At 47.0% G+C, this 22,320-nt stretch overlaps 1 protein-coding gene across 1 annotated transcript in view; it reads left to right on the top strand.

Annotated features, from left to right (window-relative positions):
* The first annotated feature begins 3,980 nt into the window (after window positions 1-3,980).
* Window positions 3,981-22,320, top strand: part of LOC143153720 (uncharacterized) — a 122,269-nt gene continuing 103,929 nt past the window's right edge. Inside the window, exon 1 of the mRNA XM_076325190.1 lies at window positions 3,981-7,765. Within this exon, the coding sequence (XP_076181305.1) occupies window positions 7,727-7,765 (39 nt within the window). The 5' untranslated portion in view covers window positions 3,981-7,726. The remainder of the gene's footprint in view (window positions 7,766-22,320) is intronic.

Below are 22,320 nucleotides of genomic sequence, written 5' to 3' on the forward strand. Positions count from 1 at the left end.
CGAACTCGAGGGACTCGATTTGGGTTTGACGGATAATCGTAGAACTCGACCTGAAAATCCCAGAACACCTGGAATATCTACGAGTGCAAACTGAACGAGTTACTGAGAATTTGGACGAGTTTCGAGGGTCTATTGTCTCCGGAGAACTAAAAATTCTTAGAAGTTCTGACGTTGACGAGGATCGTAGTTTTCTAGGATCTCTGAGGGTTCTAGGACGTTTGGGGTTCCTAGATTCCAGAAGTTTCGAGGTTGCGCAATGTTTTCAAAGTCTCGAGGATTTCAAAGAGTTCCAGGGATTCCAGTGACCCTCGAAACTCCGAAGAACTGTAGAAGTTATCGCTATTGGATCCCACGTACCTTGTACTCGCACCAACGAGTGTCGTACTCGTGATCCGTATCTCTATCGAGTTCCTCGAGTTCAGAGGTAACTCGAATCGGATCGTACGAGTTCAGAGTCGTCGAATATAAAGTTCTACGGGCTCGAGATTGTCCATATTGGAACCGAGTAGTCTACAATCGTCTGTTATCGCGTCCAGTAAATCTACGACCAGCGGATATCGAGTTCTAGGTGTTCGAGGTTGCCCTTATCGAGTTCGACGAATCTAAAAACGATCGTTATCGTATCCCACGAGTCCAGAACCGGCGGTTATCGAGTCCCACGAGTCCAAGGTCGATGAGTATCGGGTCCCACAAGTCCAAGGCCGACGAGTATCGGATTCCACGAGTTCGAGGTCGTGTCCGACGAGTCCAAAAACCGGCCGTCATTGCGTCCGAGGAGTCCAAGGCCGTTCGGTATCGAGTTCTGCGAGTTCCAGGTAACCTGCACCGGGTCCTACGACTCTGGATCTGTGCTTGTATCCGGTTCCACGAATCCAGTACCACCGGTGTCGCGTTTCGTGAGTAGCTGTTCGTTTCGTGTCGAGACAAACGAGTTCAAACCTGTCTGCTTTCCCCGAGTCCCGTAAATTAACGAGAGATTGGTATTGCATCCCACGTGTCGATTGATCACATGGTTTCGAGAATTAGGATCGGTTCCAACGATCTCTGGTCGTTAAGCTCCGAGTATCTTCATCGCGGAGTTAGTTGCACGAGCTTGTACAGCCTGACTGCCGACCCGTGTGTTATTTTGCGGAATATTTTGAAAATAAGTTAACGATATTAGCGTGATCATCGAGAACACGCACAAGCTGACGGTCCTTGCTTATTAGTAGCTCGCATTTTTATTTTTCGTCCACCTTAGCGGATGTTTGATACACGCGTGCTCGTATACCTTTTGTAGAATTTTCCAGTACAGGCAGGTTAGTGTCTCGCGAACGTTACACACGTGTACGCGTAACGTGTGTTTAAATTCGTCTCGTTCCCGTTCAGAGGATCGACAATTTCGAAAACGAGTTCAACGTGCACGATTTTCGAGTGTACCCCGAAACGAGAGCAACGTTTCGAAAACGTTTATCCCGTCCGCGAAGAGAATTCATTTTCAACGCGTTTCGTAGGTTTCGTTTACGGAAACGTGAATTTCTAGCACGTCGATCGTTCCGATCGTGAAATTAAATCGCGAGTAAACGCAACAAGCCTGATACTTTTCTAACCCCGAAGTGTATGCAAATGGCTTTAATATCGATATATTTCTCTATATATGTAAGAAAAATGGCGAGTTTATCTGACCATAAATTCTAAATCCGACAAGTTGCCGAATCATAAATTCAACGAGAAACATTTATCATACATTAGCATTTCTTCGTGGAAAAAATAACGACGATGGCGCAATGGCCGTTACAACATTGATCTAATAACTTTCTACTGTTACGAACAGTGCTTAAACTTAACAAAAATCGTAATCTCGCGCAATAAATCCAGCCAGATCAATTCTGTAAGAGCTTTATCTTTAAAGATTGAAAGGATCGAAGGAACTGTACCGGCCGTGGTCTAATCCTGATGTAAGTACAGACGGAAAGTGTCTCGTTTCTCGTTTTATATCGGCATTAAATCTTCCGGAAGATAACACGCTTCTATCTAGTTTCGCGCTTCCCTTCGTGCGAGCCGCGAAAGAATGAAATTTACAGGTGGCGTAAATTCTAGGGTGGCGGTTGGGTCCATTCTTGGAACAAGACCGCGGTGGATAATCGAAGCGGATGCAATCGGGAGAACCGAGGTGCCGAAACGGGTCTTAAACGAGCTCGAAAGATGAGATAAGGGCCCCGTAATGCTCGCTGAGAGATGAATTGCATCGCGCGTAAAAGGTAAACCTTTGCCTTCGAGGTTCGTCATATTTTACGGCTAATTTTCTTACTCTTTACCGATCGTTCTCTCCGTATCGAGGTTCGTTGTCTTCGAATCCCGCGCGTTCAATGATCGGCCGCATTACGGTCCGTGTTTCCGTGCATATTGCACGCTCGCGTTCGATTTAATCCGCGAACGAACCACCGTAACGATGAAAAATCGAAATCGGTGTCAACGTGGCGCGTCGATTCAAGGAAAATGTCAAGGAATCGTTCGTCGCGCGCACCAAGCCGGCAAGGAACGATAACGCGCGATTCCTGTAACGAGAATTCATTAAACCTGGAATAACATTGGCGAAAACCGTGTCGCGGCTAATTTCCGCGCGAACGAAATGGAATCCGGTAATTTGGCGCGAGTCCGCGATAAAAATTTTTCCCGCTATTTTTAGAGCGGCGCTCTCTGTCGAGCGACCAGTATCTCCGTGGCCGGTGCATCGAACCCCGCGATCGGTTCCAAGATTGAGATAAGCGGCTTGCGAAGAAATAAGTAGCTTAAGCCTGTTCGCGTGGCCGGAGATTGGTCTGACGTCGCTTCCCCACCGAGAAGTGGGGATGTTTTATGCATGGACCCCGCGTTATGCATCATTCCAGGTGCATCTCGAACAGAACCCGTCGAACTCTGGTTCCGTGCGAGGGACACGTTACGGTCGATCGGCGCGAAACGAGAATCGCGTTTTCGGTGTTGAAATATCGGGAACCTCGAACGGAACGAACCGATCCGAGATCTCGAGTGGCGAACGATCATCGATCGCGAAATCGCGAACGGTGCGATCGAAAATCGTCCGAGAACGTTTTCTGAAAATACATTCTTCTCGAGAGTGGAGTTCGATAAATGAAAAGACAGTGTTGTGCGTCGTTAAAAGGAGTAAAGATTCTCCGTTGACGATAAAATATACACATCGAGTAAGACGCGCGTTATTGCCACGTTTCCGAAAACGTGGCTCGTATCGAAGAAAAGAAAAGAAGAAAAAACGGAAGAATAATGCACGTACCAGATCGAGAGCCTTCTGGAAACTACACGAGGTCCGGTTGAAGAAAATTGTTGGTCGGTCGAGTCGAAGTTCGGTATCGGGGATGCTCGATAGAAGCGTGCTGGTGGGGAAACGTCGTAGGGAGAGTGGGGGCGTGCGTTACGCAGGATTTAGGGTTCTGCGTGGTGGTGAGGAGCCACGGCACCGTGGTGGAGAAACAGCCGGCGGCAGCGGCAGCAGCACCAGCACCAACAGCAGCAGCAGCAGCAGCAGCACCAGCAGCACCAGCACCAGCAGCACACACGGTTCCGGCGCTGCGGAGAAGCCTCGCTGCTCTCGGTCGGAGCAGTCTGCGGCGATCTTCGGCCCTCACGGTGTCCCGTATGGCCATGCGTCGCTTCGATATCGTCGTCGACACTACGCAAAAATCGCACGTCGACCCTGCGCGAAATCACGACACCGTCGTCGGAATCCACGCCGAGACCCCGGTCACCGCGTGCGCGTCACAACGTGGAAACAACGCGGGAGAACTCCCGGTGTTCAGTATTAATTCGATCGTCGATCGACGACGATCGAGCAACCACCACCACCACCACCACCACCACCGTATCGACGGAACCTCGTTCGTCGGCTTGGATACGCGCGGGCACGCCGCGAAGATAGCAACAAGAAACGCCGCGTTCTCCGTTCACGTTCGTTGGTCGTGTTTCGTCGACGGGACCTACGCAACCACGTTCGATAAACACGAGTACACGTTCAAGGGTTACGTGGAACGAGTCGTCGCAGTTACCGATAGCGGCTCGGCGAATCTCGAGCGAATCGTTACCACTGGGACGACCGAGTGCGCACACGGAGACGACAACGACCGCATCGCTGAAATTCCAACCAAACGGTCTCCGCGCGGTGTTGACGATACCGCGACGCGAAATACACTCGATAGGCGGTGTCGAGCGTCTCGTCGCCGTGGGACCGGAACCCAAGCTGGCCGTATTCCTCGAAAACAGCGTGCACAACCTGTTCGTCGACGTTTTCACGCGGCGAGGTTCTCGTAACGCGGCTCGCTCGCTCGCACGCACGCCTCGCGAGCACCGCACCGCACGCACCCCGAACTTGCTACGCTTCGCATGCGGGAGGACCAACTCGTACGTGCGGTCCACCTATCGCTCCACAACTCGACGATCGAGTCAGTGTTACTCTTGATTTCCGCGCGAGTGCCGGCCCACGGCTTACCGGGGACGATACAACGCGGCGATCCGTTTCGATCGCGACGGTGCGCGTCGTTTCTCGCCGGTGTGCCCGCAAATCCGTAACGAAACCGAAACGTGATACTTGGGATTTTTTTCCGGTCTCGTTCGACCAGTGTTTCGTAATTTTCCTGCGCGCGCGGCCAGAAGAAGAGCAACGAGAAAATGTTTGGTGTCGCGTGTTCACGGAGTTTTCTCATCGACGGGACGCCCGATCGCGGATCTTCGTCCGAGGAAAATGGTAACCGTTAGATCGGGACTGAAGGACGGACGTGGGGACAAAAGAACAATAATTGAACTCCGTTCCGAGTGAATCTCTGTGACACGATTGTTCGTTCGTTTGTTTGTTTCTTTCGTTTACCCGGTTCCAGCGGGTAACAGTGTTCGTTTTTTTTTTTCTTTCTCTCTCCGAGTGATTCGAATTCTAAGGGAGAGGTATTTCGTCGACCGGGTGATCTCTACGATACACGGGCCCGGTCACGCGTACGTTGCTCGTTTCGAATCGAACCTCGAGTAAACGATCGTCCGAAGATACACACGCGCGAGGAGATAAACCGTTATCGAAGTTATACGTACCGCGATCTGTATCGTGCCGATAAACGTAATTCTGCCGTTATTTTCACGCTTCGACGGGAGGGAATTGAATTGTTCGCGAGTCGTTTCACGTTCGTTCGCGGGTTTTCGTTATCGGTGGCACGTGTCGGCCCGAACAATTGGAAACCTCTCTCGCCTCTCTCTGTGCAACCGGCCGACCGCTCGCTCGCTCGCTCGCGCGTGTTTCTCTGTGCCTGGCTTGGCTGGCTGCGTGCGTACCGTACGTGCGTGTGTGTATTATTTTTCCGTCGTGGGCGACTCGCAGTCGGTGGTCGTTTTTCCACGGATTCGAGTGTTTACGACGGTGAGCAGCCCCGCCGCCACGGGTGCCCGTTGTACCCGAGAAAATCGTTCGGAATGGTTACGTGGACGACAGTCGTTGCGCGTTACAACCGACGGGAGGCGATTTCTCGTAGACGGAAGTGAAAAGATCGCGGTGGCGCCAGGCCCAACTTCTATCATCCGATACGAGTTGCAACGTCGTTATCGACATAATTATTCAAAGCCGTGCCACGACGAGGAACGCACCGCGTACACGCGGACACGATTGCGTAACGCCGACAAATCGTTCCTCCATCGTTCACGAAGATATACGCGCTACATCGAAATCCTCTTAATACGAACGCACCGTGGATACACGGAACGGAACGAAAACGTTTAAATGCGGGAACGGTGTCGATCGATGAATTTCGCGACTACCTACGTTTGAAATCTCACCGGTGTGTCTCGTGCGCCGGTACCCGAAATTTCAACGATACGAGAACAACAAGAAGAACCGGAAGAAGAAGAAGAAGTTGAGAAGAGAAAAGTGAAACTCCCGAGAAACATTTCAGAGAATTTCCCGTGAACGATCGCGAGATCGATGACAACGACGGAGAACCAGGCGCGTAATCTCTCGTAGCGACCATCCCCTCGCACCGAATGACACGATCGCTCGTCGACGTTGCACGTACGTGTAAAACAATCGTTATTATCGGCGCAGCACCGCGCAACGAACGAGATAACGCTTCGTGAAACGGTCGAATCGAGCGTGCGACCGGATCGCTCGCTCGCTCGTTCGCGATCTCGGGTGAAACGAAAATTACAGGAGATCTCCCCGTGCGCGGCGCTCTTCCGCCGGGTAGGGGAATACCGCACGGTTCGGACGCTCGAGGGGGCAGGCAGAATTTCGAGACGCATACGGGATCGGAAGGAAGTTAAGGTATAGTCGTCGTCGTCGTTAGCAGCATCTTGGAACGTGATATATCTTGGCGGTAATGCGCACAAATTATGCGTCTCGCGCCTTCACGGAGCAACGGCCACTGGGAACCGAGCAACGGTCGTCGCGCGTTTGCACTTACGGATAATCCAACATCCACCGATTCCCTCTTACTCTCTTGTTCTTCGTATTCTTTCCACGGTTCGCCACGCCGCGTTTCGCGTTTCACCTCGCTCCTCCCTGGTCCCCGTACGCTCGTACCGCTCCGTCGTCTCGTCGTTAAAGAAACGATCCGTCCGTTCCTCCGTCCCGTTTCGACGCTCGAGTCGTTCCGAGTCCCGTCCTTTATTCGTGAAATTCGCTCGGTCTTCTTCGACACTGACGCCTCTCGCGCGCCACGAGATGCATTCCCCATCTACGTGACGCGTTCTTGTGCCTTCATGCCGCGGGAGTACCGTCGTCCCGTCTACGAGCAAGGTGGACGCGCCTGCGAACGGAGCTCTCTCCTTCGCGATTTTCGTACGTCGAAAAACACGATCTCGTGACGCCGTGGACCAACGATTCTTCCTCCAGAGACGACGAAATTTAGAGAATCTCTTATCCAGAGAAACGGAACGATCCGTCTTATCGTACGAACGAAACTTTTCTCCAACGCGAACGAACCGATACGACTCGCGAGTATCGCGCGTCGATCGATCCGGGCACGATATCGCGAAGATACTCGAGACAAGTGAAAATGTACGCGGGAAGTGTTTCGAAAGGAACCGAGGATCGAATTCGAGTTGGCGAGTACCCTGTGAACGAACCACGGTGACGCTCTTTCGATCGTTTTGGCGCGAAACGAATTCTCAAATCGAGACCACGTGTAAAATCTGTTCTATTTTTCTTTTATTTGTTTCTCGGATGCTTTCCGTTCCGGCTGGAAACGATCGGTAGGCTACGAGAGACGAAACACGCCTCCGAATATTGTGGGACGTGTAACCTTTCCGCCGACTGTCGGAGGAATTCTCGTGACAGTGTCGCACAGCTGTCAGGGAAAATAGGAAACACCGAGAACCGTTATTCGGTGTCCTACCGTGTGGGGTCCGTTTACCCAGATCTCGAAAGTGAACGGGCACGTGTCGAGAGTGCAATTACTTGAGATTTCGAAGATCGTGGCAACGAACACCGCGCGACACCGAAAGCTCGCTCGCGTACGATGAAATCGGTCGCCGTTGCAACGTACCAGCAACGAAGAATAGATCGCGACGACGATCGTGACGTTGAATTTCGATCCATTGCGCGCTCGCGATACGATACGACGCGTAACGAACGATACGATACGCGTGCGGATCGATGGTGAAATTGTTCAGTGAGGAATCGTCGGGGAAGCCGTATTCGAAGATTCGAACCCGTGTTAAGGATAACATCTGTGCTTTCCGGTGACGAAATTTCCTACGAATGGTATCTGCTGCGGAAGCTCGTGCGACGCTCGTTCTGGTGAGTACCTGCCATTTCGGAACGATTCATCCACGCGCATATTGCACAATGCTTCCCGAAATTAGGAAAATATATATATATATATGTATACGTATATACTCGCCGCTTACGGCACCGTGTGAAATTTATATGCCCCGACTTGAACCTTCAAAACGGGTCAAAATTTGCATTCTTATTTACCGGTTACGTAAAACGGTGAATTGCGTTCAATTATTTTTAGCGCTCTGGCTTCGCTTTTCGTACACTTCCTTTTTTCCTTTTTTTCTTTTTTTTTTTTGATCCCAAGTTTTTTTAACATCGAACGGGTGCCTATTCTACGTAAAAAGTGGCACAGACTGGATTAATCGATTAAAGATTTGTTTATCGGTTAGAAAGTTTCCGTTTCTTTCATTTAATATTTATTTCCCTCTTTCCCTCAACGAACACGCTCGGGCACGCGCATACGTAATCGATGTAAAATTCAAACACGTACGGAAATTAATATGCAAATATATACGGAATGTGAATGACTGTAGGTAATAATTGTGATAATAGCTGACAAGCGGATAAAGAAAATATATTTGCGTATTCGTTGTAACGATTCTGTCGTGAATTATGGCCAATTTAGGAAGATTGCTACATTTTTCCGTACAGGTACTGTACATTGCGGACGTATCAATAATGCGACGATTGCGTTGAAAAAATACACGTGTACCGCTATACCGTACGTATACATCGTACGTTTATTCGAAGATCGACGTTTTACAATTCTTCGTACGTTCGAGAATTAAACAACGACGGTTGAAACAAACGTTTGGAGCACGAAACGCTGGAAAAATCTCTACTTTTGTCGCTGTTGTCGCGAACGAGCACTGTTCGTCGATTAATTGCAGATCGCGCCGTATACTTACAGCTCGAACAAAACGTACGTTCTTACGCACAGTCGTGAAATAAAAATTCCAAGCACGACGCGAATACGCGATGGACGGCCCGTTCGTTGACACTGCTCTTCAAGTTTCGGCGAATTCGCGATCCACGTTGTTACGTTTCACATAATAAAGTATTTATGCCGTACGTCGTCAACTTCGTGCCACATCGGAACGTTAAAAATACTCGAAAGTCGTTGTACACGGTGTACCGTGAACGAAATCAATTTTCTCTTTCTACCATACTTTTACGCGAACTCGATCTCGATAAACGGTACGGATCATCGAAACGTTGAAATAATTCGTTTTCGCGCGAGAAATTCGTATCTCTAACAACGATGTCAACGTCGACGAGATGTTACCGTAACCAGACACGAATAGCGACAAAAGTCCTTTGTATTTCTTTTAGCGCGATCAATTAGCGCGTATGGACGTTCGTCGGCTCGAACGTTTCAAAAACTTGACCTCGTTTCGATCCAAACCTTGATTCTTGTTCTACGCGCGATACGTGGCCTGTTCAATTTCACTCGGTCGCGAGTACAGCGACTCGGTGACACGCAAACAGACGAACGTTTCTCGAAGATCGATCATCGAGATCTAGAATTCGAGATCCATAATTCGAGGTTAACGTTTAGTAGAAACGAAGCGAGTTCTCGCTTTCGGCTCTCTCCGCGCGAGATTAACGTTCAACCGTCGCGATCGCCGCTTCGTATGGATTTTCCAACGAGGTTAAAATTTTCTACGATTATTTACCAAGTAGACAAGTATCCTTTCACGAAGCACAAACACTCGCGCGACGCTTTGTTGATTGACCATTACTCCACTTACGATGCCGCCGCGCAGCGAAATTACCATGAATTAACATACGCGATAAGAGTGACGTTGCCAGTCTAGAAGTACTTTAAATGTATCCAAAGGTATTCATTCGTGGTCTCTTGCGAAACGCGCGGTGGACGACTACGCTCGCTCGCTCGCGCGCGTGCGCATCGTGATTTAACCGGAAATCAAATTTTGCGGAAAGTAGTCGCGAAATCGTCCTCGTGGATATCGACGACGACTATCTCGATACGATATCCAACGATACAGGAACGACGATAAAACGATTATTTTTACATTTTTATTTTTTTTTTCGCATCGAGATTTATCTATCGCAACAAAAATCAATTTCTTGGGTCAAATCGAGATAATGCGATACAATCTACGGTATCAATTTCGTCTACCTAAAGTTTTTATTCGATGGAACCGTGAATCGATCGTCTCGTCGAAACTCGAAGGTTGAATGCAATTGCTTAACCGTCCGGGTGTTGGGCAACTCGACGCTAATTTTTTTCGTCAATTCGAACACCTCTTTCGTAACTTTGTCGTGCGACAACATTGGTATTTCCGTTCAAATATACCGCCCGAAATATTTACCAAAGTTTACATCGCCGAAAAAGACACACGCACACGCACACAGGTCCACGCATACACACCTCAACCGTCTCGTGGCGCGCGAGAGCGTACGATTAGTGAGGTCGTAATACTCGTCTGGCTGCTCCTCCGCCTATACAAACGAGTGAACAAAACTGCATCGCGGCTTGGGAAGAGATGGAAACAAACAACCGTAGGGAAACGAGGGACAAGAGGGAAGAGTGCACGTCGAGGAGGAGGAGGAGGAGGAGTTCGGTGCACGTGCGAACGAACAGAGACGCTGCTTCCTCGCGCCGCGGCTCGATGATCGTGATCGTTCGTTAATATCGACGGGAGAAACAATAAATTCGCGTGTGCACCGAGCAAAGGGGATCGGGACCTCGTAAATGGTATACGGAGGAGCGAGCGTGAAACGCGAGAGTGTAAATCGTAGTCTTACCGTTTCACCGAGACACGCCCCGTTAACTCGCGGGTTAAACGTCAAACTCCGCCCATTTTTGGGGTGAGCGTTCGTGTTTTTTCCTTTTATCTCTCGACCGGCCCTCCCTCTCTCTCTAACACGAGTCTACGTTCGTACGATCGTTCTATCCTTCTCTCTTTCTCACTCGATCGCTCGATCGCTCTTTCTTTCTCTCCTCGTAACATTACCAAGGTGATCGTGCACGACCTCTCGACGATTTCCGATCGGGTTAAACAAACAGCGACTGGTTCTCACCTTTATCGCGATAATAGCTGTAATTTCGGCGGTCCTCGTTCCTCGTCGATGCACCACGTACGCGTACGTGCGACTCCTCAGATTGCAGACGCATCGTTCCTTGATTGCACGGCGCAGCTTCTTCGCGCGACCGCGATTTATTACGATTTATTACGAGAACCTGTCCAACTCGTGCTGCTCGTTCGTTCGACACCGCGGTTCTCGTCGATCTCCGAGAACGAATCGCGCGAATCGTTGAATTTGTTCGCGATCGTTGACGAGTGTCAACGTTGACGTTTCTCGGTCGTTGTCTCGTTCTCGATGTTTCTACGAGTTTTTCAATTGGATCGCGCGATCGATTATGATTCGATTCGATCGACCCGATGGTGAGTCGGAGACACGGTGACTCGTTTGAGAAACCACCTCGAGAATCCGATTGTTTCCTGGAAGCTTTGTGTACTCTGGTCTTCGCTCGTCGTGCCTCCCCGAGTGGATTATTTCACGTTCAAGGATGAGTACGTTTGTCGACCTTGGAGATAATACGGGGAATTTGCAAAGAACTCGAGAATAATCGAGAAACTATTCGCGAGTTTCCATTCGCTGGACACCGAGCGTGTACAAGATTGGACGAGTACGTTAGATTGGAATTATACGTGTCTCTTCGTAGTCTGGGGAGTCGTTCTTCGCTTACGATGGAATTACATCGTACTGTATATGGTCAACGAAACTGTATCAATCGTATAATTATACACGTGAATGAGTTTTCGGTGTTAGTGGATCTATTCTTCTCGCTTCTGTTGGGTTGTTCGGAAAGTCGTTTCGTTTTTTTTGGTGAAACTGAAACAGGATTTTTTTTAGTTTTATTAAATTATACATTCTCCATTTTGGAAGACGAAATTACTTTACGAACAACCTAATAAAATTCAAACTACGAAGGATTTCGTAGACGTATCAATATTTCTCGGCTACCGTGTAGTGTAAATGCCTTTGTCTACAAATTTACAAATTTACAAATACTTCCAACCTTTTTCTTCTATCAATGATAAATCGTTCCGTGTTTACACATCCTCATTCTTCTCTTTTCTTTTCTCGCGCCTCGGTGTATCTGCACTCTGTTTACGTATTTCGAATTTGAAATATTCTTTGTACGTTGTTCACTAAAGGGCGTCAACCCGTGAACAATAACACCAGTACGTTTACACTCGAGTGGAAAACGTGTAAAATTAAATAAAACGGATAAATATTTATTTCTCAAATTCGTGGGACACGAGAAGTTGAATGAAATGTAGATCGGTGCAACGTTTAGAAAATTCGCTTTCGATATCGAACGAGTCGCCAACTTTCCATTCTCGACGTGTTTTCCGAAAGTTGGGCTAAACTTTTGTGCATATTTTATCCGGTGGAATTCCATCGAACGTGGTCGTATCGTTGGAGTATCAGTTGGAGCATAGTTTGCCCTTCGTTGTTGAAAATTTCACTCGGCGGGTTCGTGGTATCGAGAATACCGACGTCTCTTCCCTTAAATCTCGTCGCGACGCATTCCAACGCGTCGCTGTGGAAAAGTGGAAGGTGTTCGAGTGATTTGAAAAATGCCCATTCGAATCGTCGACCGTTGGTCCGTTCGTCGACGAACGGGTGCAAGAACGTCGCCGGTTTGTCGCTAATTAATCGGCCGCGTCGAAGGGAAACTGGTGCCACTCGTTATTAGTCTACGAGGCCGTAATTTTAATAGGAGTTTTATAGACAAGAGGCTCGTCGGTTGGACAAGACCCGGTGCATCCTACACGAGCCTCCACCTCGATCGACGTGCTTTCGTCTTTTTCTTCGTACGGTACTTGCGCGACGCTTGCGAAAGACAAGCGTACGAGTACCCGGGGGTTCAATGAAGTGCACATCCGACAAGCGTGTGTCTAGACGTCGAGGTCCGGTGAGCAATGCTAATGTGGAAAACACGATAATCGATGGCATCGCGAAAAAAGAGCGTAACTTTTTCCCGGGATGGTTTCGAATGCGGACGCGTGTCCTCCCCGGTGAACGGCGCGAATTATTTTCGTAACACGTGCATTCTGCGCAACGCACAATGCGAAACAGGTGTTGCGCGTGCACGTACACGCGACGTACGCGATCACGCGCGCGTTGTTCGTCGCGTAAATCTAATTTCGTCGCGGGAAACGAGAAATACGTGCACCGAGCAAAGTCGTTTCGCCCGTAACCGGAATTTCATTTTCCTCGCGTACAGTCGTATGCTTCGCTCGCTCGCTCGAGCGCGAAAGAAATGTTTGTCGAGTTATTTACAAATATTTGCGGCAAACACTCGCGCCGAGATGTTTCCAAGGGGACAGGATCGCTGTTGTACGGAAATTATGTACATCGCGGAGGTACCGGGTGAATGAGCAAGCACCGTGTCTATATTCGAGCATTTCGAACCTTGAACACGATGTAAGCAAGCACTCGTTAAGAAGTATTACGTAAAGTGCTTCACCGTTTAATGCATATTTATATAAACGATTATTTCTTCTTTGCCGCGGCGTGCCTCTTCAAATTTGCTATTTAAATACAACACGGAATCGGGCTTGGCGATTAGCGCGCGCGTCCGATCGGCCGCGGTTCACGAGGCACTAAATGTCGCGCTCGTGTGTTTACCCGACAATAATTCATTTAACGGTTAGTTATCCACTTATTCCTGGTAACTAGTTCCGGGCGTGGACTATCAACGACACACCACCCCGGTATCGTCTTGTTTTTAACGTTCAAAGCGGCGAGCCGGCGTCACGGTGGTTGAGACCGTAGCAAATCGACGAACGCGTTTCGAAAACCATCCAAAGCACGGTTTACTTTCCCGGCCGTTTGAAGTGGCGCTCATCGGTACGAGACCAGACGCCGCTTGCAGAGTACACACCCGTGGATACCGCGACTCTTTACGAGATTCGATCTCAAAGAGTAGATTTAATTACCCCGCGAAAGACGTTTAACCTGTCGGGATTGAACGCGATACACCGATGATATCATTGTGAAACGAGACGACGAGGTAACGATAGTGCACGAAACTGACCGAGGTATCGTCGTATCATAGAACGTTGCGATAACAAATATCCGGAGCGACGCGTCGTGGAATTTCCAAAGAATCCGATCCGGCGCCTACGCGATTCTACTTCTCGATCGACCTGCACTTCTGTTTCGACTCAGAGTTCTTCCGCGTCATTGGAACTTCGTTCGAATTCTGCGTCACCGATTCTGAATCACGCGCAGAGATTCACTTTCGCGTACCTTGCTCCGAGATCGTTCGTTTATTCGATCGCTACCGCTCCAAAAAATTCGTGTTCGCGTCGGGACCGTTCACGGGCCACTGGAGTACATTTGCATCGTTCGCGTGCAGAAAAAAAAGTATGCAAAACGTATGCACTCGCGCGCGTCACGGGATACACGTATTATTATATCCATTTGTGTTTTACATTCCGCGTACGTTAACGTGTCAACGTGTACCGTAGATGCATAAAATGCGCGTATCTATTATATATATAATAGATACGCGCGTTTGTAATTTCGATCGGTGAAAACCATCCTGTCGAAACTATTTTCTCCCACGATGTATCGAACGCGGTTCAGAGTCTATACGAAATACCATCGAGACGAAATTCTTCGCGAAATATCGACCGGCGAGATTTCTCACCGGCATTAATTACGCCCGTTCCGTAAATAAACCGTAGCGCACGATCGTTGAACACCTACGCGCGGCTGCAATTCGACAGCCACCGTGGTCGTCACAATCCAGGAAACGAATTTTAATTATAATCGATCGCCGTTCGAAAGGGGGTCCTCGGTTCTGGCAAACGGGCCGCGATTAGTCACGCTCGGTTCGACAAAGTTGAACGAACGGAACCCGGAGTCGATCAAAATTGGCTTGGCCCGGGAAATCGGCGTTTATCGTTTTCGCAGTCACTTCCGCTCGGTGGCGGACATATCCAGCGACGGCACCCTCCGGACTGTCCATCTAATTTCGAATGATCTAAGCGCGAGCGGTTGTTTAGGCACGTCCGCGCGTCTGGCAACACACATAGTGGCGGTTCGAGTATAGAGAGAGAAAGAACTCGAGATCGAAGGAAAGTCCGAGTGAGTGAGTGAGAGAGAGAGAGAGATAGAGAGATAGACCGAGCGAGAGAAGGCGTCGAGGGGTGGGGGTAGGCTGTGAATGAAGCTAACCACGCGCTCTCTGAATGGAGCCGAAGCCACGGCGGAGATGAGTGTATTTCCGTTCGTGTTTATACAGGAATGCGCCCGAGGAGCCCGGGACATTTGAAACGTAACAGAGCCACCTTAACCACGCCGGGTCCTCGTTTCACGAAGGGTTGGTGGAAAGAGGATGATCCATACGGCGAGCGAGCGAGTCGAGTGGGACGCGAACGAGAATGGGACCTCTGCCCACTAGCTGTCGTCGTCCAAATAACACCTATTTTCGGCCGCGAGAGTCCCGGCTTTTACGACGCTCGAACCAACGGTTTCGCGCGAAAGGGCTGCTTTGAACTCCCGCCGTGTGACGTTTTAGCGCCCGTTACCCTCGACCCGGCCATCGTACACGACTGTCTCCGGTTGACTTTCGTTTGTCGCGGTTCGTTTAGAAAAATTTGATTTACGAGACTCTTTCACGTCCAGGCACCAATTTCACGCCGGTGCCTGCCCTCTCGCGTCGTTTAGCCGCGTACCTGCCGCGCAATACGCGCGACCGTGTTCAACGCTCGAGCGTTGTTACGGTAGCTCGCGAAAGTACACTCCAACGATCTCGGGGAACCTACGCGGACACCTTGGAACGAAGGTACACCGAATTCTCTCTCGATCTGTCCCGATATTCTGTTCGATAATCGTAGAGGGTAGCGATTGTACGTTTACTTTTAACGAATTTAACGTTTCTCGTCGATGCGTTTCTACGTTCACTTTAATCAAGTTTATCATTTTTCATCGATGCGTTTCTACGTTCACTTTAATCGAATTTAACACTTTTCGTTGATATGTTTGCACATTCACTTTAATCGAATTTAACATTTTTCGTCGATGCGTTTGTACGTTCACTTTAATCGAATTTAACATTTTTCATCGTTGCGTTTACACGTTCACTTTAATAACATTTAACGTTTCTAATCGATGCGCTTCTACGTTCACTTTAATAAATATATTTAACGTTTCTAATCGATGCGTTTCGACGTTCACTTTAATCGAAACTATCATTTTTCGTCGATGCGTTTGTACGTTCACTTTAATCGAATTTAACATTTTTCGTCGATGTGTTTCTACGTTCACTTTAATCGAATTTAACATTTTTCATCGTTGCGTTTGTACGTTCACTTTAATCAAATTTAACGTTTCTAATCGATGCCTTTCTACGTTCACTTTAATCGAATTTAACGTTTTTCGTCGATAGGTTTAGGGAGAATATCGGTTTTCAAGAAGACGATCTTCGAAACGATGATTCGAAGTATACTGCGAACAGTTTCTTTCGTTAGAATTTTTTCAAACTCAACGAAAATAAACCCGATAGCTGTGTTTCATTGTATTGGGTTGTTCGAAAAGTCATATCGTTTTCCAAAATGGAGACTATATAATTTAATAAAACGTTTACACACTCTAAAAAAATTCATTTCCACTAAAAAAATGACTTTTCGTACAACCTAATAGATACAACGATACGAAATATCGTGAGAAAATTATTGCTTCTCTCAGACGTAACGTCGTAAAGTATTTTTACGAAACGACGCATCGATTACGGTTCAAACCGAATATCGAGGCCGAGTCTGGAAAAATAATTACGTTTAACGTCTCGTGAGCGTTTAATTAACGCAAAGGTGCATCCGCATGTACAGTCTCACGAGAACGTAAGCGTACCCTGTGTGTAACGATCTAACCGAAAAGAAAACGAATTTTGGTGACCCTACAGCTACCGAATTCTTCACCGGTTAAAATTACAAGTACAGCAACACCGTGCAAGATGAGAAGAAGATACGAAACGCGCATTAAATAAAAGATTACGAACGTAGTACGGTTCGATCTTTCGTATCGCGACTCGTGCGATTGTCTGTAGATTTATTTTCACTTATCGATGCCGGTGACACGTGACGAACGCGCGTACGCGATACAGGTTGATGAGAAAATTGAATAAATTTGAATTTCGCTTTACCGAATCGTAAAGTCGTTGTCGGAGGTCAGTGAATCTCTCGTTCGAAAATGTCTAATAAAAATCGAAGCCATGTATTCTAATCGTTGCTACTCGCGCAACGGTCCCGCGTGATACGTAACGCGACGAAAACATTGGTTTATCGAAATTTTCACGCGCGATAACGATTGTTTAAATAGGTATGTCCGACACACCTGCGTCACTGTAAAACGCTCTCGTTAAAATCTACATACATAGGCGCCATACGCTGCAAAGAACCAATAGAGGGGTCGTCTTATCTACGGAATGCTCGATAAAGAGTTGGCCGATAATGTTTCTTGGTATTTTGCTGTTTTGCCGCGGGTAAAAGGCTCGTGAGGTATCGCGTGGAGTCGATTGTACGGTTTACGGATCGAATTCTCCTTCCACCGTGTTTCTATCCTTTCCTAGTCTTATCGAGGTACCGAGCGTACCGAGCCCTATCGATCGACTCGTGATATCGAACGATCCTCTTACTCGCAATATCCGCGCGACCAACACCCGTCATTCCGGAAAATCGTTTACCATTTCGCTTCGAGCGTAGAGAATATCCGACACCTCGGGACGTTTCGAGGTTTTCGCTCGATTGTACTCCCGCGGGAAATTGTCCAACGAGAGATATTCTTCTCGAACAACACGAGCGTATCGATAACCTAACGACAGAGATAACGGTGAATATCGCGTAATACTAAGGTAATGACCTTTCCGCGATCGATACCATCGACACTTCGGGCAGATTTCGATTACATCGAGAGACAGATGTAAAGGTGGAATGTACGCGAGAATTGATCAAAATTTCGGAGAACTATCTTCGATCTTCGTTGATATAAAAAATTGGCGAGAAATAGTATCGAAATAAAATAAAACGAATGGAATCTTCGAATGCGTGCGAATCTTTCTCCCTAATCGCCGTTTCTTCAACTTCGACGGATTCTATGCGTGTGCACGACTGTTGACTCTCGTTGCAACCTGCTAGGTTCTTTTCCCAGTTCTGTTTCACCGTTTCGAAATTTGGTTCTCAAGCCGATGTAAGAATTCTTCGCGATACATCCGCTTTCTCTTTCTCTTTTTCGTTTCCTCTCGATGTTCAATACACGCTACACATACCGGCACGCTAATAGGATTTCATCCCGTTTAAATAAATAAATTTAAAAAAGAAAGTTCCTTCGGTCCTACGCTGTAAACACATGCCCTTACTATGACGGCATTCCTTTTTAATTTACGCTCCGGTAGACCGAAATAAGACGAGCTCGTTTCGACGCGCAGTTGTAAAGATTCGTGAGAGATACACACCGGTCGCTCTTACGGTTAACAATATCGGAGCAAAGACACGTACCCTTCTGTGACAGCGTTCCTTTTTAATTCACGCTCCAAATAAGACTCGTTTCGACGCGCAGTTGCAAAGATTCGCGAGAGATACACGCAAGTCGTTCTTACGGTTAACAATATCGAAAGAAAGACTCGTGTAAATTTCCATAGATTCGAATTCCGTGTTCGTTTCGCGTTTAAACGAACGAAATAATCGGCTCGTGAACGTACGATATATTTAATTCGGTAACGATCCGCGAATAGATCGGTAATTGTCAATTTGGTCGAATCCTATATCGGAGGCCCAAAAGGAGCAATTAACGTGATCCAGCGTCGGATCCGCCATTCTATCGAAAGTTCTCGCGCGGATAGATCGTTGTTACGGTACCAGTTCGTCTACCGTTACCCGTGTTCGCCACGGACCAATGACAGAGCGGATCGGGCGCGACGAGACACACGGATTGGTCGATTAGGACGGCAATTAACGAGATAAATTAGCTCGGCTAGGTGGCTCGACCGGCTGGCTCGCTCTCTCCCGGATCGTACCGCGCGGTATCCGAGTTTTCCGTAGATTCGAGACGGTAATCGTCTTCGCGACGCCGCGTTAATTGCAGGCGTCGGTAAGTCGATCACTCGGCAATCGACGGAAATAGCCTTTGTAACTGTCAGGATTAATTAGTCATGCGTCGGTGATGCGCGGGACCGGCGCGGCGTGACAGTTCGCCCAGACTGTACGCGTCGCGAAATTCCCCGCGTTTGGTCGCGCCTGCTTATCGGCCTTAACGTTTTAAGCCGACAGCCGTGAGCTTCGCGCCACGCCGCGGAATGAACTATTCGAGAAACGAAAACGCGTATCGCGTTTTATTTACCGGCCGAACGAACGAACCAAGGAACGTACCAACGTACGTACGTTTCCACGAATTGAACGCGCCGTGTCGAAACACGCGATAATTTCGTTTCGACCGACTATAGTACTTCGGGATTTATTTATCGCTCTATTGTAAAGATCTGCGGACAACGTGGTTCGTGAATCGGAAAGGAGAGTGTGGATTTTTGGTTAGGGAGAGAAGAGTTTTGTTAAGAGATTTTCTTTTCCAGGTACCTACTTTTTGCGTTGAAAGTTCGAGGAGAACGTAATGTGAAGGAGGTTTCGATAATTGAGAACAATGAATGATTAGACTAGGGAGAAGAAACAAGTATATTCTTTCTTTCAAGTACCCATTTTTCGCGTTGAAAGTTCGAGGAGAACGTAATGTGAAGAAGGTTTCGATAATTGAGAAAAACGCAAAAATTAAGCTAGAGAGAAGAAACAAGTACATTCTTTCTTTTAAGTACCCATTTTTCGCGTTGAAAGTTCGAGGAGAACGTAACGTGACGAAGGTTTCGATAATTGAGAACAACGCAATGATTATACTAGGGAGAAGAAAGAAATATTTTAGATTCTTTCCTCCAAGTACCCACTTTCCGCATTGAAAGTTCGAGGGAAACGTAATGTAACGAAGGTTTCGATAATTGAGAACAACGCAATTATTAAACTAGGGAGAAGAAAGAAATATTTTAGATTCTTTCTTCCAAACACCCACTTTTCGCGTTGAAAGTTCGAGGAGAACGTAATGTAAAGAAGGTTTCGATAATTGAGAACAACGCGATGATTAGGCCAGGCAGAAGAAATAAATATCTTCGTTAAGAGATTCTTTCTTTCAAACACTCACTTTTCGCGTTGAAAGTTTGAGGGAAACGTAATGTGAAGAAGGTTTCGATAATTGAGAACAACGCGATGATTAGACCAGGGAGAAGAAACAAATATCTTCGTTAAGAGATTCTTTCTACCAAGCACTCACTTTCCGCGTTGAAAGTTCAAGGGAAAGTTGAATTTGTTCGTGTAGCTAGAATTTGCAACAAGTATCGAATAAACAATAGACACGTATCTTCCTGTTATTCGCGTACAATTTAAAATTATAAATTTGCACGAACTGAAAATGATACGAATTTAAATTCGAAGTTCTATTAGTATATTGGAGCTTTATGCGAACACTAAAGTACGCATTCTACAGTTTCTTGATCTAGAATTATTCCTTTTCTTTTTTTTTTTTTAAGAAAATTGTTCCAGATATACTTAACAAAACTCAACGAATAGCAGAATATTTTTTTTTTTCACTGCAAAACGCGAGAGTGTAATCTTGAGTAAGAGTAGGATTCTTTCCGTTAAGCAACGCTGCTTGTTTCTGTGTCAACAAAAGAAAATATAAGTCGACCTTCGGCCCGACGTCGAGATTACACATTGTAGGCAAATAATGTTGTTATCTATGCACGCAAACGTTACAGAACTGTCCGAATGGACGCTTCCTACGGTTCTTCGAAGATCACAATGGCGGTGATCGATTCTACCTCGTCGAAAAATATTAACGTCGATCGATTCCAGAGAACTCGCGAGCCACACCGTAATATCGGCTGGCTTGTTTTACCATTAATTAACGTTCTCTTAACTAAATCCGCGAACGTTGAAATAAAGAAACTGGATTTTAAACCAATGTTTTCCTTCCTGGCAAAACCGGCAACGGAACGAGTCCGTCCAATTAAGAAACTGGATTTTTAACTAATTGAACGAATTCGCGCGAACCCATGACAATTAGCGCGACACGCGTCTGGCGAGTTAATTGGTAGCAGGTCGAAAAGCATTCTAAAAGAATAAACTTGGAAGCAAAATGAATGATTTCCTACTCGACAAACGACGCGATCGATGCGTTTACACAGAGAGAGAGAAAGAACAACGAGAAGAGAAGAATTCCGCAATGTTTCTGCATTGAAAGACCAATATAATTTCGCGATAATTGTCACAAAATTGCGACGAATCTCTGTACAAACAATTGTAAACTTGTTTGATTTATCTCCCTGTAAACGTGCACGGAGTGAAAGTATTTATAGAACAGAGAACGACACTTGTGTCAAAAAGACTTCGTTAAATACTTCTTTCTTCTACCAGGTTTCGTTCTAAAAAAAAAATGTTTCATCGTACTTTATCGTATCAATTTAACATATTGTCGTTCCCCAGTAACGTCATACATCTAACTTCGACTAACGATAAACGATCGATTTTGTTCTTTTTATCGTACAAAAAACTTTTGTACACGTGTTTTCGTTAATTCGTCGATGAAAGTTCGTTCTCTGTCACCGGAAACCTCGAGTCGAGGTTTCTCGTTGGTTCGTAGTCACGAAGAATGTCAGCTCCGTTTTCGTTGTACCACGTTGTACAACTACGACGCACCCCGTAGATAGAGAAGGTTTCGTTTATATAAAGAGATACCGTAAATTATACGAATACGCGGAACCTACGTTCTTGTATGTCCACGGCTTTTTTTCGAGCCGTGTACCGGTGTTTGTCGTGATTATAAAAGGACGAGCGAAAGAGCCACGTATACCCCGAGTGACGGCAAAGAAGCACTCGATGACACGGGCGGTGGTACTCGGATTTGAGTGCCAAGTGCTCGATGCCGGAGACGCGAGTGACATACACTTTAGGCATTACAATTCCGTTTGTGGACACTTTCTCTTCACGATTCGTATGCGCGTCCCTCGAAATGTCGTTCGGGAATTCGAAGCGCGACGCTCCGCGTGTTCGTGGAATCTGTGTCAAAATCATATGCGAAGAGATTCTAGAACGATGGTTCCCCGTACGTTGTTCTTACGGTTTCTTTAAACGTTTTCCTCCGAACAGGGGCCCGCGTCGACCGAACGCGATGGAACGCGTTTCGTTTCGTTTCGTCTATTACTTACTATCTCGGATGTGAAATTTTATTTCATCGTTAAATATTCTTCACATTGATTTTTTTCTTTTTTTACACAGTCTAACGCGACAAAGAAATCCACAATGTTCGTCTGTTCGATTCGCGCAATCTTTACGCGTTATTACAGGGTGTCCCGAACGTCACCGGTCGATTCGAATTCCAGATTATTTTCAAAACGTTGAACCGATCAACTCGAAACTGGATATATGTCATCTAGATAGATGGGAAATTAATCGTGGAAAAGTACACGGTGAAAAAATATGTGAAAATTA

Source organism: Ptiloglossa arizonensis, chromosome 13, assembly GCF_051014685.1.
Source record: "Ptiloglossa arizonensis isolate GNS036 chromosome 13, iyPtiAriz1_principal, whole genome shotgun sequence".
NCBI lineage: Eukaryota > Metazoa > Arthropoda > Insecta > Hymenoptera > Colletidae > Ptiloglossa > Ptiloglossa arizonensis.